The sequence below is a fragment of the Malaclemys terrapin genome, chromosome 2 (assembly GCF_027887155.1).
Source record: "Malaclemys terrapin pileata isolate rMalTer1 chromosome 2, rMalTer1.hap1, whole genome shotgun sequence".
NCBI classification, from domain to species: domain Eukaryota; kingdom Metazoa; phylum Chordata; order Testudines; family Emydidae; genus Malaclemys; species Malaclemys terrapin.
In genome coordinates this window covers 223,889,154-223,905,993 of record NC_071506.1, presented here as the reverse complement: position 1 = coordinate 223,905,993, position 16,840 = coordinate 223,889,154, and the positions used below count along the sequence as shown (strand labels likewise).

Genomic DNA, 16,840 nt, shown 5'->3' with positions numbered 1-16,840 from the left:
TACTATAGATTCTAAATTGAATATCTCCTTTATGTCGAGGAGAGTTTGGCATTCCTCAGCTTGAGTTACATAACAAAGTAAATTGCATTTTTCAGTAATTAGAGTTATTGTTTATCCCCTTGGATATAAAACGTGCTCCTCCTTCCTTTTAGAGCGCTTCCAGGCAGAGTGCCAGATTAATCCTTGTGTAACTCCACTGAGTTCAGTGTGGTTACACTAACTACTTTGGTTTGATCCTGAAGCATTGGGTGTCCTCAATTCTCATTGATGTCAGCAGCTCAGGGTGACCATATTTCCCAAAGGGAAAATGGGACACCACATGAGGCTAGCCTGAGTCTCCCCCCTGCATCCTTGTATGGGTCCTGCCCCCCCATCCCTGCGTGGGGCTGGTGTCACGGCTCATTCAAGCCCTGCCTGCCTCCCTGCACGGAGCTGGCATCTCAACTCCACACCCCCTGCATGTTCCTCCGCACCCCACTTTTTTGGCAAAAGTAGGCATTTTTCCTGCTTGCTCTTGCCAACTGATCAAGTTGGCAAGGACAAAAGGGACAAATGCCCACTTTTGCCAAAAAAGTTGGGGTGACCGGGACAGTGCTTATAAAAGGGACTGTCCCAGCCAAAACGGGATGTATGGTCACCCTAAACTAGCTCCTTATACCAAGATTTCAGAGAAGATGCTTTGAGAGTGTCATGTTTCTGATTCTAGTGGTTGTTAAATAATATAGTAGCTATCAGTGAAAACTAATATATGCACACACATTCACATTCACTGTTTTTCTTTCCTTTTTCATGTGTATGTTGATTTTTTTTTAGCATAGATGCTAAAACTATATTAAGGTCCGAATTTTGGCCATTGTGTGCTGGTGGGATTAGTGAGAGTGACACTTGTTTTCATCCTTTATGGGCTGAATTTCAAACAATATGGGGAGTTGACAATGACCAAGTATGGTAGCAGGTTCCTGTATGTATGTGGGTCAAAACATACAAAGGAAATAAGTAGTAGTTTGAGCTAGATTGGGAATCATGCAGGGAGGAAAAAAGGGATTTTTTTTTTTTTTTTTTTTGCTGTTTGGATTTAACAAATATGAATTTCCCCCTTGTTGTTTATCCCATTTTGAGTTCGAATGGATGTTCCCAGTGATATTTACTGATTTGCCACATGTCTGTAGATAGACCTGGTATTTTATAAACCTGCCAGTTTTCCGTTAATATGGTACTGTAGTTATAGTGTCATTGGACTGATGGGGAAACTGAGACAGACAGATTAAAGATCTGCCCCCAAACCACAGAGGGAGGTGGTGTCAGAGCTGATTTAGAATTAGGAGTTCTTGGTTCCCAGTTTTTCACTCAGCAAACTAGACTATCTCCTTGCTGCTGAGGATTATTCTAGACCAGAGGTTCTCAAACTGGGGAATGTAATCTTGGGCAGGAGGGGCCAGGGTGAGAAGCTGCCGGCAGCAGTGTTGACTTCAGAGCTGGGTGCCTGGCCAGCAGCCGCCACTTTCCAGCCACCCAGCTCTGAAGGCAGAGTGGAGACTGGCATCTGCTGGCCAGGTGCCCAGCTCTGAAGGCAACACTGCCGTCAGCAGCAGTGCAGAAGTAAGGATGGTATGATATGGTATTGCCTATATACTTAAATGGCTCTGTTTGAATCAATGTATTACTGTTATTTAATATTTAGTGAGAGTTGCATTTTTTTTATCGGTATATGTACTTGTGTGGAAGGAGAGGGGGGTGTAAACTACTAGAGACACAAAGAAGGGGAGACCACTGCTCTCGATGAATCAGAAACCTGTGGTCAGTGCTGTCACTGGAGGTGAAACTTCCAGGGAACATTACAATTGCTTATAAAAAAACCCCCTCAGGATCTTGAAGAAAAGCCTAAAGGCTTTTTCCATACCACTTACCTTCTTGAGCCCCTTCTGGGTGTAACATTAAAGAGAAACCTGACCCTCTCTTTATTATTCTGGCGAGGGGTGGGGGAGAAGGGCTTCAGGAGTTAGGAATATTTAAATTAATTTGATCATAAATCTTTCAGCATTTTAAATGAATGACAATAAATGTTGACACTTTCTCCATGTTTTCTTGGTGTGGTCAATGTCTCAAAAATCTTTTCATAATGTTTCTGGTATGATTTCAACCTCTCCCTCAAAAAAATAAATCTGGAACCCACTTACTCAATAGTGCTTCTCTGCATTACTGCAACTTTACTATGTGTTCCACAGGACAAAAATATGCATGCTTAAGCCAATTTTCAGATAGTTCAGGCACAGAATTGTATAGCTAATCTGTACACTCCCTCCCTCCCTGCAGCGAAACACACACATTGAGTCTGCATGGACGTGCGTCTAATGAACTATTGGCACACAGTTATTGGAGCTTTATGCACAAATTCAGTGATGATTTGTGCAAATTAGAGGTACACTTTTGTCCATCTATGCTGTCAGGGAATCTGACCCTTAAAATCTTTCTTAAATCTAGCTGAATGACAGCTGCTACAAATAAAGTACTGCACACTTTGTAAAACACCCTTGGCCAAACTCCAGCCCTGCGCCTCACATACCATGGCAAAACTCAGTGGCTTTGTTTTGTTTTTAATTCTGGGAGGTTGCGGGGGGAGGGCAAGGAGCAGGTGGATATTTGTGCATCTGCTGGGAAAGAGATGTTATCTCAAAACGTGTATTCTACTTATCCTTGTTTTACTGCAAAACATCCATTGTAGATCCTTTTGATATCTGTTCTCAGACCAGACTCCTACACCAACCCGATTCCTGAAGAACTGTGAGGAAGTGGGCCTCTTCAATGATATTGACTGTTCCTTAGAACACGAGTTTAGAAAGGCACAAGAAGAAGAGAACAATAAAAGGGTATGTCGTAGTGCAACGGACTCTTTCCCTTTTCCCACCCTCTAAGTGTTTATGGATGTTGTGTGAAAGTAGGTAGACCTCCATTACCTGGTAGAACCTTTTTTGGATGGAAACTAGGTGGCACTATAGATTGTGACATGTTTTCTAACCATTGTAATCATTGATAAAAATGCATAACCAAGCTTAAATCTCCCAAAGTGTCTTAGCCAGCTTTTGATTAGTAGGTCCACACTTAAGTAAACCTATGCAAACCACATGCCTCTTGAGGGAGAGACTTGGTAAAATCGAATGTTCTGACAAATAGGAATCAAGCGTGAAATCCTTTCACTTGCTAAAAGATGTTTTGGGGGGGATGTGGAGAGGAAGTAGAAGAATGGAATTGGCATAGAAATACCTCTGATCTGATTTCTGCTCTTGTTAAATATCCCCCATTGTGTCTCTAGATTTACTTTTCATCACTCCTAATTTTATCTGATATAGATTGTATTTTTGGTAAAATATTCAAACTCAAGGGGAAAAAATCTACCTTATAGGGCAGCGATTCTCAAACTTTAGTAATCCAAGGACCCCCATTTTGATTTTACATCCCCAGCTCCGCCCCAGGTGCCACCCCCACTCCACCCCTTCCCCCAAGGACCTACCCTCGCTCCACCACTTTCCACCCCCTGCTCACTCCATCCCCCCTCCCTCCTTCACTCGCTCTACCCCACCCTCACTCACTTTCACCAGGCTGGGGCAGGGGGTTGGGGTGCAGAGTGCGGGCTCTGGGAGGGAGTTTGGGCACAGGAGAGGGTTGTAGTGCAGGCTCGTGGAGGAGTTTGGGTGCAGGAGGGGGTGAGGGGTGCAGGATCTGGGAGGGAGTTTGCGTGTGGGCTCTGGGCTGGGGCAGAGGGTTGGGGTGCAGGGTGTGGGCTCTGGGTGGGAGTTTGGCTGCAGGCAGGGGAGAGGGGTGCAAGCTCTGGGAGGGAGTTTGGGTGCAGGAGGGGGTGAGGGGTGCAAGCTCTGGGAGGGAGTTTGGGTGTAGGAGGAGGTGAGGGGTGAGGGCTCTGGCCAGCCAGCTCCCAAAAAGGATTGGCATATCTCTCTGGCAGCGGCTCCTAGGCGGGGAGGCCAGGGGGTCTCTGTGCACTGCCCGTAGACACTGCCCCCACAACTCCAATTGGCTGCAATTCCCAGCCAATGTTAGCTGCAGAGTCAGTGCTCGGGGCGGGGGCAGTGCACGGAGACCTGCCTTAGCCCTGCTATGCCACCGGACTTTAAGTGCCTAAAATCTTCCGGTTTGGCTTCGGTAGGTGGAGGAGTTGATCAGTGGGGCCCGCGGATTCCCCGGAGTAGCCTCGGGGACCCCCGGGGTCTGTGGACCCAGTTTGAGAAACACTGTTATAGGGTACAGGTAGAGAGAAACTATAGTTCATTAGATCATGTATCCCATTTCCAAATATGGACCTGGCATCCATAAAGTTAGGAGCATCTACGTCACTTTACAATGGGCTAAATATGCTAACTCAACCTGACCCAACATCCTTGCATTTGGGCTATCATAGCATGCGGGTATAATTTAAAGGTGACTATAATGAAGTTAAATATAGTTAAGGGATAAATAAAAGTGATGGATGAGTTGCTAAAACTTTCAAATAAGCACCCAACCTTTTGTTTGCTTCCCTGAACTGAAACATATCTAAACAAAGTGAGGCTTCCATCCTCCTCCTCCTGTGGGATCACCCAGTCAATCCATAGCTTCCCTCCTTCCTCTTTGCAACTCTCAGAAATACCTCTCCTTAACTTTCCTTTGGGCCCCAATTACCTCTCAGCAATCCTCACTGCTTCCCCCTTAATCTATCACTTGGCAAATAGGATCCCCTACTATTGAACTTCTTGTTACAGGGCCCAGCTAGTCTAATGATGATCTGTATCTGTTAGTCTAATTTAGATCTTAAACAACACTTGAGGCTAAAATAAGGGAGGTGGGAGGGAAACAACTCCCCCTTCACTGCTAAAACCAGCAGGAGGCTCACCCGTACCTCCTAACCCTTGGCTTGGGTAAGCAACAGTCCCCCATCGTGCCCCTGCTTCTTTGGCTGGGGTAGTGAGTGCTCCCAATTTAGGTTTGGTCGTGCTGCGCCTTGGCTGCTGCTGAATTCAGAGTGCACAGGCTCTGGGACTGTGCATGCCGAAGTGCACCCCAAGCTTATGAAATCTTAAGCAAGCAGCATTAAAGGCCTTGCAGTAGGATCTTTGAGGTACTATAGGACAACTTGTAAAGGACGAGAGCTATGGGGGTTCTTGGAAGGAGACTACGGCCTATTGCTGGGCTGTGAAGAGGAAGATGAGATGTGTTCAAGGTCATGGGAAGGGAGTCCAAGGGGTTATTTGAGAATGGTTTGGAGGATGGAAAGAGGCTGGGGTTAGATATTGGAGAGGGAGGAAGGGAGTACTAGGCATGCTGAGGGCAGGAAGGGGCATGCTCCAAACATGAAAGTGCCTGGGTTCTGGTTAGGGAATGGGAAAATATTCCAGCCAGTTCGGCCATTACAGACTCACGTATAGGATGAGTATTATGAAACAGCCATGTAAAGAGAGTAAATGTGTCTAATCTTAGATTGATTAGTACTAGTATGCAGAAAGCTGGCAGAAATAGCAAATTAGGACATTTTTGTGTGTTAATATTTCTACACAGATTATCAGTGCTGAAGAAGATTCCAGTGCAGCACCTACAGTGTGGTATTTATCTTGCAGGAATAAGAGACGAGCAGCAATCTCATGATCTTGGGCCCTGTGAAGTTAACCACAAATGATACAGTATGATGTTGCAGGGTCAGTTTCAGCTAACCAGGGGTAGTTGCACAATCTGATTAAAACCTAGACTAGGGCATCATGTTACTTGATAATTGCCAGTTGTTTGAGGTCCTCTGGAGGTCTTATTCTGCCCTCCTTCTGTCAGCCACTGGAGCTGCCATGAGCCATCTCCAGGGAGCAAAATGTGTGTTTTTCAAAAGAAAAGCAAAAGTCACAGAGGCAAGTTAACGTGTAACATTTGTTCTGTGTTTCCAATTAGCCTGCTACACATTCATTCCTACATTACCAACTGCCTGTAAGATATTAATCTGAAGCTGGCCCCACTAGGGCCATACGCAAATGCAATAGACAAAGGATACAAAGGAACGTGACTCCTTCACGTGTAATACTCATGAAATGCTCTTAATAGTCCCACTCTGAAGTGCAAATATAGCTTTCTGCAGCCTTCTGCAGTGATGGTAAGTAGGTTTAATGTGAGCAGCCCGGAGATGTTATGCATGACTGAGAAAAGGCTTCCAAAATATTTTGGATTAGGAGATTCTTTTACATCGGACTATGAAAAAAATATATGTTTATTTTAGTTTACTTCACAGTGGCTAAAGAGAAAACAGCATGACACAGAGATCCTATGAGAAAGAAGACAATTGTTTTTTTTTTTTTAACTTGCAAGTTTCCTTATTTGAAAACTTCAAGGCTACAGTCCAGTAAATTATTTTCTTTTTAAAACATGAGACCATGTGCAATCCACAGAGTCATAGAAATGTAGGGCTGAAAGGGACTTTGAGAAGTCATCTAGTCCAGCCTGCTCTACTGAGGCATTACACCTAGGCCATCCCTGACAGATGTTCATCTAATCTGTTGTTAAATACAGGCAGGCCTCGACTTTACGACGTTTGAGTTACGACAAACGGCACTTATGACGCTTCTACATTGATACCTTGATTCGACTTACAACTATAGGTTTCGAGTTTACGACACACGGTCCAGCAATGGAGTAGATTGCGGTTCTGAGTTCCAATTTACGATGCAATTGTAAGGAACTAATTGTGTCATAAGTCTGAGGACTACCTGTATGTTCAATGACAAGGATTCCACAGCCTCCCTCGGAAGCCTATTCCAGTGCTGAGCTATCTTTATAGTTAGAAAGATTTTCCTAATATCTAACCTAAATCTCCCTTGCTGCAGATTAAGCCTGTTACTACTTATCCTACCTTCGGTGCCCATGTAGAACAATTGATCAACGTCCTCTTTATAACAGCGCTTACATATCTGAAGACTGTTATCATGCTTCCACCTCCCTCCCCTCACGCCAGTCATCTTTTCTCAAGACTAAACTTTAACCTTTCCTCATAGGTCAAATTCTCTAAACCTTTTATCATTTTTGTTGTTCTAGTCTGAATGTTCTCACATCCTTCCTAGAGTGTGGTGTGAAGAACTATATGCAGTACTCCAGCTGCGGCCTCACGAGTGCCAAGTAGAGTGGGAGAATTACCTCTTGTGCCTTACTTATGACACTCCTGTTAATACACCCAAGAATGATATTAGCCTTTTTTGCAACTGCATCACATTGTTGACTCATATTCCATTGATGATCTACTATAACCCCCAGATCCTTTTCAGCAGTACTATTGCCTAGCCAGATATTCCCGCATTTTGTAGTTGTGCATTTGATTTTTCCTTCATAAGTGTAGTATTTTGCACTTGTCTTTATTGAATGCATCTGATGAAGTGGGTATTCGCCCACGGAAGCTTATGCTCCAATACATCTGTTAGTCTTAAAGGTGCCACAGGTCTCTCTGTTGCTTTTTACAGATCCAGACTAACACGGCTACCCCTCTGATACTAGTTCCTTAAGTATCTTAGCATGACTTTCATCAGACTCTGCTGATTTGAATGCATGTAACTTATCTAAATATTCTTTAACCTGTGCTTTCCCTATTTTGCATTCCTTCCCCCTTGTTATTACTATTAACTATGTTGAGTCTCTGGTTGCAATTTTCCTTTTTAGTGAAGACTGAAGCAAAAGAGGCATTAAACACCTCTGCTTTCTTCGTGTCATCCATTTGTAGCTTTCCTTCCCCACTAAAGGGAAGATCTACACTTTACTTCATCTTTCTCTTGCTCCTAATGTATTTATAGAATCTCTTCTTATTGCCTCTTATGTCCTTTGCGAGGTGTAACTGATTTTGTGACTTAGCCTTTCTGATTGTGTCCCTACCTGCTTGTGCTATTCTTTTGAACTTAGATTTTGTCCATGTTTCCACTTTTTGTAGGATTCCTTTTCAATTTTATGGCTATTAAAGAGCTTATGATGGAGACATATTGGCCTCTTACTATTCTTCCTATCTTTCCTTCACGTCAGAATAGTTTGCTGTTTTACCTTTTAATATTGGCTCTTCGAGGAACTGCCAGCTCTCCTGAACTCCTTTTTCCCTTAGATTTTCTTCCCATGGGACCTTACCTACCAGTTGTCTGAGTTTGTCAAACTCTGCTTTTTTTGAAGTCCAGTGTTCTTATTTTGCTGCTCTAATTCCTTCCTTTCCTTAGAATCATGAAATCATTTCCTGATCACTTTCACCCAAATTGCCTTCAACCTTCAGATTCCATGAGAATTTCTGTTTTGATTAAATTGGTTATGTGGTGAATTGACACTCCAAATTAGTTGTGAAAAGCTGCATGCTGTATCCTTAGGCTTGGCAGAATTTGATTTTTTTTAAAAATAATTTTGATGGATAATATTAGTGTTTTTTTATTTTTAAGCATTATTTTTGATTTTTATCATTTTAAATTTTCACAATTGAGGGAAATTACGGGAGGTCAGACAATAGGAAGGGTCAGATAATAATTACTTAATGACAGTAGACGCTGAGGTTAAAAAAAATAAAAGCTTTATAATCATTAAAACACAAATTGTCAACATCACATGTCAAAACATATAAAATAAATATTCTTAAATCAAATTCAAATAAGTTCTCAAGCAGCATTTTTCTTACTTTCCTGTCTGTAAATTTCAATTATTATCGATGGAAATATTTTTCGTTGGTTTATATGTAGGCTGTGAAATGGGCATTTACTGACTTTTAGCAATAAAAATCGAATCCTTCCAAGTCTATGTATCCTACAGCTAGTGCACTGACTCTTTTAAGGCAAGGTGGTCTTGTAGACAAGGCACTGGACTGGGACTTAGGAGATCGTAGTTTGTTCTTTTCTCAGGTCTGCCCTAGACTCCCTGTGTGACTTTGGCCAAGTCAATCTCTCTCTGCTTCAATTCCCAATCTATGAAATGGGAATAATAACCTTTCCTTTCTCCCTCTATTTGAACTGTAAGCTCTTTGGGATAGGCACTCTCTTGCTATGTGTTTATAATAGTGCTAGTGCAGTGGCCCCCAATTTTAGATGAGGCCACTAGGCACTGGTGTAGTACAAGTAGTAATAATTGACCTCCAAGACCTGAATTTGGAATGACAAAAAGCAAGTAACAAGTGGAACTTGGTGGTTTCTTTCTACTCTCCAAAGATGCTTGTTGTCAAACGGCTTGGGTAATTTGGCATAATCTAATGTAACTGGAAGTTCCTGCTCAAGAGAGGCTAAGGCCTGAAAGACAAGGGATGCTGCAGGTCTGGATTAAGTGTATTGACAGAGCCATGTGGAAGAAGCTTTCACAGCATCTGGCTGCACTATTCCTGATTCAAACATCCTGACCACTAAATTTACTAACAAAATTAAAAAAACCAACAAAAATAAATTACCTTCTGGAAGCAGGAAAAGGAAAAACTAAACACCCAGTGGTGCCCCAGGCCAGGGAGCCATCTATGTATCTTTGACACTAGACAGCAATTCATGGCTCTGCCTCCGAGTCTGCAACCCAAATCACCAAGATAGGCAGTGTTGGCAGATCAGATTATTGTCCCAGCCTGCAAGCATGAGGTTTTAGATTTACACTGATCTGAGCATTAAGTATCCAAAGCATTTGTCACAGGTTATATTTGCAGCCATATGACCCTGGATAGGGCTTGTTGGCAAATCTGCTCATGAGCATGGGTCTGAGAGAGCAGTGTCAAAGATGGGAAGAACCGATATCCATCTCCTACCAATTAAATGAAGTTAGCCCATTAAAACTCACCTGCGTTCTGTACAGGTTCAAACCATGTTCTGTTTAATGCATACTAGAACTGGGAAGCATGTGGTAGCTCAGCGTACAGTGTACTTTTGAAATTTTCCATCCAGTATCTCTGGATATGTCTACAAAGGAACGAGACATCCGTGGCTGGCCCACGCTAGCTGACTTGGGCTGACGCGTGGGCTATAGGACCCTGCAGGAAGTCTACATAGCAATGAAACAGCCCTGCAGCCCAAGCCCCGCGAGCCCAAGTCGGCTGGCATAGACCAGCCACGGGTTTTTCTTTGCTGTGTAGACATACCCTCTGTGTTCCAGGAGTGTGCGAAAGCCATGGTGGTGGGGTGGGAGATAGTTCTGTTGTAACATCATTCGTTACCCCATCGACTCAGGAAGCAAAACGTTAATATTCTCTTCTTCTATTGCATTAGCCAGGATTACTGTGTTCTTTGCTAGGCACCTCATTACTAGAAAGGTTTTGACAACTTGGCAGGCGTCCAGTAAAAAGAAACCAAAAAAATGGGGTTTTGGTGGTGGAATGATTGAACTGTAAGGAAGGATTTAAAAAACCGAAATATGTATAGTTTGGCTACATGCCAACTAAGAGAGGACATAACAATCTAACATGCATTTGAAAGGCATAACCAGGGCTTGCCCCTTCTTCCAGCTCCCCCAGCATATTCATTACACCAGCTGAGATTCTTACAAATCGGTAGAGTGTAAATAGATCTAAAGGAGGCTGTGTCTTTCTGACGCCACCTTACCAATCAACAGTAAATTTGGCCTTATGATTCTGTGATCATCAGAATATATAGTATCAGATATTCTCTGAACTCTTACCAATAGCATACGTCACAGCAAGGGGGTTGGGGGGACAGGAAAGTCTGACACCAGTTGCAGTGAAGAATGTGGAACCTGACAACATATTGGGTAGGCATATTTTTGAAAGGAGAGAAAGTTTAGCTGCTCCTCTGCCCCCGTCCCAGGTTCAAATTCACCTAATATAATCCTGGCCTAGAGGTTTGTATATATTTTAGAAGATAAACAGGAAAACAGATCTTGCCTGAATAAATGGGTTTTTGGTTTGTTTTTATTTATTTTTTTTTTTAAAGAAAAGAGACTGCTGTTGTTCTGTCAAGAAACTAACAGACAGATGGCAGTGCCACAATTCTGAAGAAAAATATTTGATTTAAAAGAACATTCCTTTTGCCACACACATTTAAAACTCTGACACAAAAAATATAGGCTCCTCCACTGACTTTAGTGGCAATAGGAACAGACCCAAAGTGTGGAACCATCTCTAGTGAATTCTTCAGAAATTAGCGGCTGAAACCAGCAATGGGGGCTATTAGGTGTCTTTTAAAAAGAAGAACAGGAGTACTTGTGGCACCTTAGAGACTAACAAATTTATTAGAGCATAAGCTTTCGTGGACTACAGCCCACTTCTTCGGATGCATATAGAAGAAGTGGGCTGTAGTCCACGAAAGCTTATGCTCTAATAAATTTGTTAGTCTCTAAGGTGCCACAAGTACTCCTGTTCTTCTTTTTGCGGATACAGACTAACACGGCTGTTACTCTGATAGGTGTCTTTTGGCAGGCAAAGAACCACATTAAACTGCTAATTGTGTGCCTGGGGCCTAGATACTACAGTGAAGGGCTGGGGTCCCTGGGCATTGGCCCCGTTGGCCCACTGGCTAATCCACCACTGTGTATACTCTATTAGAACTTACTTGCAATGGTATTGGCAAAGCGGTTTATACACTATAAATTTTCACCTTAGCAAGTATATGTTAACAAGATTCAATTGTAAAAAGATGGTGCTTAGACACAGACACCTTAGAAATATCTAAGATAAATGGTATGGACCTGGTTAGGAAAGAGCAAACAGATAATACTGTTTGTCAAAAAGTAATTTTTTAAAGCGTTTATCATGGTTCATTTTGGGCCGGTATATTAGTTTGCAGTTAGTCCTAGTCACATACAATAATCTTGATTTGATGCAAAATGCAACAGCGTTTATTTGTATGACGATCCTGAAGCTGATCGTTCCACTAGTGAAGCATGACTGCTTGGGAGATTGGATGAGGAATGCTGTTATAGTTTCAGTAAGGAATTGCTGAAGTTCTGATAAAAGGTGTCTATGGGCTAGTCCACTAGAAGTGCTACATCGGCGCAGCTGCACCGATGCAGCTGTGCCATTGTAGCGCATCTGGTGCAGACTTTCTGTGCTGACGGGAAAGCACTCTTCCATTGGCATAATAAACCCACCTCCACGAGAGGAGCTAGCTATGTCGGCAGGAGAAGCTTTCCCATCAACATAGTGCTGTCCACACCAGTACTTAGGTTGGTGTAACTTGCGTCACTGAGGGGGGTTGGCTTATTCACACCCCCGAGTGAGGTAATTATGCCGCAGTAAGTGATAGTGTAGACCTGGCCTAAGTGAACCAGAAAATAGCAGGCATGGAACATGTGTTATGATGGTTGGTTGGTTTGATTACAGATTTAGCACAGGGCATTTAGGAGAAATAGCCACCTTCCAAGAAGTGTGCTCCCCCTAAATGATTTAAGAGCAATGCTTAGCAACAGTCTAGAAAATGTATAGGTACAAGGTTATGGCTGTGTCTTCTGGGGCCATTGGGCAAAACGTTCCAGATTCACTCTTCTTTAACTTTGGCTTTTTAGGAGACAGTGTGAACACTTTTGGCACCTGCAATACTCCAAAATGTGGCAATCTGGAACCTTTTGAGTATGATGATCCCTTTGAGCATTTACTCCATCTCAACACCATTCCCATTAGCTCCCTACTTCTGTTGTGAAGGTCAGACTAGATGATCATAATGGTCCCTTCTGACCTTAAAGTCTATGAGTCCTGAAGCCACAGCATGGCTGCTGAAATGGAACAGGACGGAGAAGTGTGGTATGCTGATGGTAAACATTTCAGAGTGAAGTATTCCAACCCAGTCTGACTCCTTTTGCTAAGTAGTACAAACAAACCCTAAGCTCACCCCCAGAAAACTCGTGACTGCTATGCAGAACTACCTTATGGGTTATTCCCATTCTGATGCCAAGGCCCCATTGTGCAAGCAGAGCTATTGTCCAAGGGATAAATCAGCATGTTCAAGTTTACAAAGTAAAAAATCGCCCCCCGAAAAACCCAAAAGGTATCAATATTTCAGTCCCCAAACACTAAGGGCAAAGTCTTTACATGTTAAAAGGCATCCAGTGCAGCCAAATCCTCCTCTGGGTGATGCAATTAGGTATTGAAAAGGTGCAGTCTAGCTAGGTTAGAGGGGTTTTTGCTCGAGAATTTATCATTAAGTATTTAAAATAAATCCTTTCAGTGGTAAAGCTGTTCATTTGTCAGGCTTCTTGAGTCTGATACAATTTTCCAAGGACTTTTCATGCCTCATCATGTGAATTCATTGCTTAAGATAAAGCACCTAGGTACTCAGGTGCCCACCATCACTTTATCTGAACACATCATACTTAATGAATGTATCCTCACAACATCCCTGTGACTTAGGGCAGGTCTTCACTACAGGGTGGGGGTCGATTTAAGATACGCAAATTCAGTTACGCGAATAGCGTAGCTGAATTCGACCTATCGGAGCCGACTTACCCCGCTGTGAGGACGGCAGCAAAATCGACCTCTGCAGCTCCCCGTCGACGGCGCTTACTCCCACCTCCTCTGGTGAAGTAAGAGCGTCGATTTGGGGATCGATTGTCGCGTCCCGACGAGCCGCGATAATTCGATCCCCGAGAGATCGATTTCTACCCGGCGATTCAGGCGGGTAGTGTAGACCTAGCCTTTGTAGGGAGAGTTATTGTTCCAGCCTTACTAGGTGAAGAACTAAGGCACACAGAGGGCCAGGTTTTCAAAAGTATTTAGGTACCTAAAGATGCAGACATGTGCCCCATCTGCACCCAAGTCAAAAGCACCCAAGCAAGTTAATGCCCAGTTCCTTTGAAATCAAGGGTACGGAGTGAGAAATCAATGCAAGCTAGGCACTTAACCAGTTTAGGTACTTTTGAAAGTCCCACTAGGCATCTATAGACATCTTTAGGTGCCTAAATAGCTTTGAAAATCTGTCCCAGAGAAATTGTCATTTTTGTCTAAAATCACACAGGAAGTCTGCCTTAAAGCCTGGAATTGACTCCAGAGCTCCTGACTCCTAATCCAGTGCCCTTCACAGACATATATGTATTAAAGATTATGTGTGTTTAGGGGCTGACGACATACACCTCCACTCCCTCTCCTTCATGGGTGATCTCACTGAATTTTAATCCTTTTTTTCCTCAGTTTGCCATGCTGGATTGGTATAAGAATTCTGCTGTTGGCATTTCTGCCCTTTGGATAGATAATCCTTGTTTGATGGATGTATTTGTTGCCCTGTCAGGTATTTAGCACACTCTACTATGGCACAAATAGTTGCTTTTCTGTTCAACTGCACAGGAAGGCCATGAAGACAACACAATTCATGAGACAGGCTTGCAGAAGTATTCACAAGGTTTGCATTTCACTCCCATCAGGGTGGCAGTTTACCTTCTGCTGACAGGCTGGATACTTATTTTTCTTTGTAGCAATGGGTTCTGTTTGAACGGATTTGTGGATGTAGTCTCCATGCTCTGAAAGGAGATCTTATGCTTTTCGTGCAGTTCCTGCCCAATGCATGCAGAGAAGCAGTTTGGGGGCGGGGGGTGATACATTTTTTGATTGAGCCAAAACCTTTCTTTAACCAGAACCCATCCATGTTCTTCTGAATTCCAGTTGATAAGTCTCAGTGCTCTGAGTAAAATAGCCAGATTGACCTTCTCACTCCCTTTTATTGTCCCTCTGTGCCAGTGATGAAACTGAGTCATCCTCTTTGAATGTCCTTTTTTTTTTTTTTTTGTTGGCTGCAAAAAGTGAGCCTGCTGATTTCATCCCAAGATTTTTTTCATGACCATGTGGCATGTTAATGAAGCCATTCCACTAGGCTTTCTCTGCTTTTTTTTTTTTTTTTTAAAAGCATAGCTTTGTAATTACCTGTTCATATTTCAGCAGCCTGGACTTCGTGGCACATACTGGAGATAAACCTTCACTGTAATGGCTTTCTAGTAAGACTATCTCTTAGCTAAGGTTCCTAAATCTTGGCAATCGCCTTATAGTGTACACTCTGCTATTAAACACAAACTCTTCACTCCCCAGAACCAGACTGTAAGTGGAGTGCAGCATACATGGTTGGGTAATAAGATACTGCTGATATGTTTTAGAGCAAGGTGCACTTTTACTTTATTTATGAAGATAGACATGGTGGTTGAGGGCTTAATCACAGCTGATAAATCATTTTAAGAAAGCCTATTAGAACCATATGCTGATTCTTTGCATTAATATGATATGTCTGTTGCTAATCTAATAAGACAAGGTTCTCTCCCTCTCTTCCCTTCCCTTCACCCCCACTCCTGCCGTGTGTGTGAACTCTTTATCTGTTTAAGTGGTACCATTAATAAAATGAGGTGAAAGGAAGAGGGGAAAAAATTCCAGTGTGAGCAAGCTGTGTGTTTCTGGTCATCTTTGTTTAGATGGAATTCCAAAGCCAGCGTAAAAAAAGCTGAGAACAGGAAACCTATCAAAGTTTTGGAGAACAGTGGAATGGCCTTCACTGAGCATAAGGTAGTCATTTTGGCCCAGGTGGTTACAATACTGTAGCAAGAGAGCTGGGGAGTGGGGTGGGCACTCTGACATTTCGGTTACCTCACCTTTCCTGTGCTTGAAGAGGTCTGCTGCAGCAACAGGTTCCATGGCTCTCTAATGAGATCCACATTGGTTCAGTTAGTCAGTACCAAGCCTTATTTATTGCTAATTGGTGCATTCGCTTGCAGATCTTTTGTATTATTTCCTGATTATCCCCCTACACTTCCCAAAATTCAAATGCTAATAATTGCATGATTTATCATTTATTTATAGCTTTGTCTAACGCTTACATGGATATATTTAAGGATTTCAAAACCAGAATAACTCTTGCACTGACTGGATTTCTTTCATTTGCATATCTACCAGCCATCTATTTGTAGACCTCCCTGGGGACTCTTAAAGCTTTACAGTTGGGATCTCTACCCCGCTTCCCCTCTCCCCAAGTTACTTACTATATAAATAATGGTGATTGTTATTATACGGAGAGAATGTGTGGGTAAGGACCTTAATTTAAGCCCCAGGCTCAAAGCAAATCAAATCAAATAAATATATAAATAAACAGGGCACATCATAAATCTAATGGGGCAAGAGCATTTTCACAGCAAGATAGAAGATCCAGATTTGAGGTACTGGGAATCTGTGGCAGTGCAGAATGGGAAATTTTGAAAAACTAGCCTTCAGCCATATTTATATACATGTTAAAATAGGTTTACCTTTTTCAAATGGCCTCTAAAACCATTGCAAGGTACATGTGTGAAAACTAGCAGAGTGATTGTATTGTACCCTCTAGAGAATTTTGTGGAGGAAAGCAAGTAACCATATTGTCCCTCCTGCTGTCATTGGTGTCACTCACACTATTCACATTCAGCATCACTCCACTGTAAGTGGGATCCTCCTTGCACAATGGCGTCATACAATAATACTTGAAAGTATGTGAGAGTGTAGTCACATATCAGGGGGTAGCCGTGTTAGTCTGTATGTACAAAAACAACAAGGAGTCTGGTGGCACCTTAAAGACTGACAGATTTATTTGGGCATAAGCTTTCGTGGGTAAAAACCTCAATTCTTCGGATGCATAGAGTGAAAGTTACAGTGATAGTGACTTTTAAATCAAGACAGGCCAGTCCTCGCTTACAGACAACCCCCCAACCTGAAGCAAATACTCACCAGCAACTACACACCACACCACAGAAACACCAACCCAGGAACCAATCCCTGTAGCAAACCTCGTTGCCTACTGTGTCCCCATATCTACTCTGGCGACACCATCAGAGGACCCAACCACATCAGCCACACCATCAAGGTCTCATTCACCTGCACATCCACTAATGTTATATATGCCTTAATTTGCCAGCAATGCCCCTCTGCCATGTACATTGGCCAAAC

General features: G+C 42.8%; 1 protein-coding gene across 4 annotated transcripts in view; it reads left to right on the top strand.

Moving 5' to 3' along the window:
- The window catches only part of CREB5 (cAMP responsive element binding protein 5), a 336,551-nt gene that overhangs the window by 62,416 nt on the left and 257,295 nt on the right, over positions 1-16,840 (top strand). For 3 of the 4 annotated variants that reach the window (XM_054020418.1, XM_054020417.1, XM_054020419.1), the window contains one exon: positions 2,746-2,867. The exons of the other annotated variant lie outside the window; for it this stretch is intronic. In XM_054020418.1, coding sequence (XP_053876393.1) covers positions 2,746-2,867 — 122 coding nt within the window. The remainder of the gene's footprint in view (positions 1-2,745; positions 2,868-16,840) is intronic. 4 annotated transcript variants of the gene reach the window in all.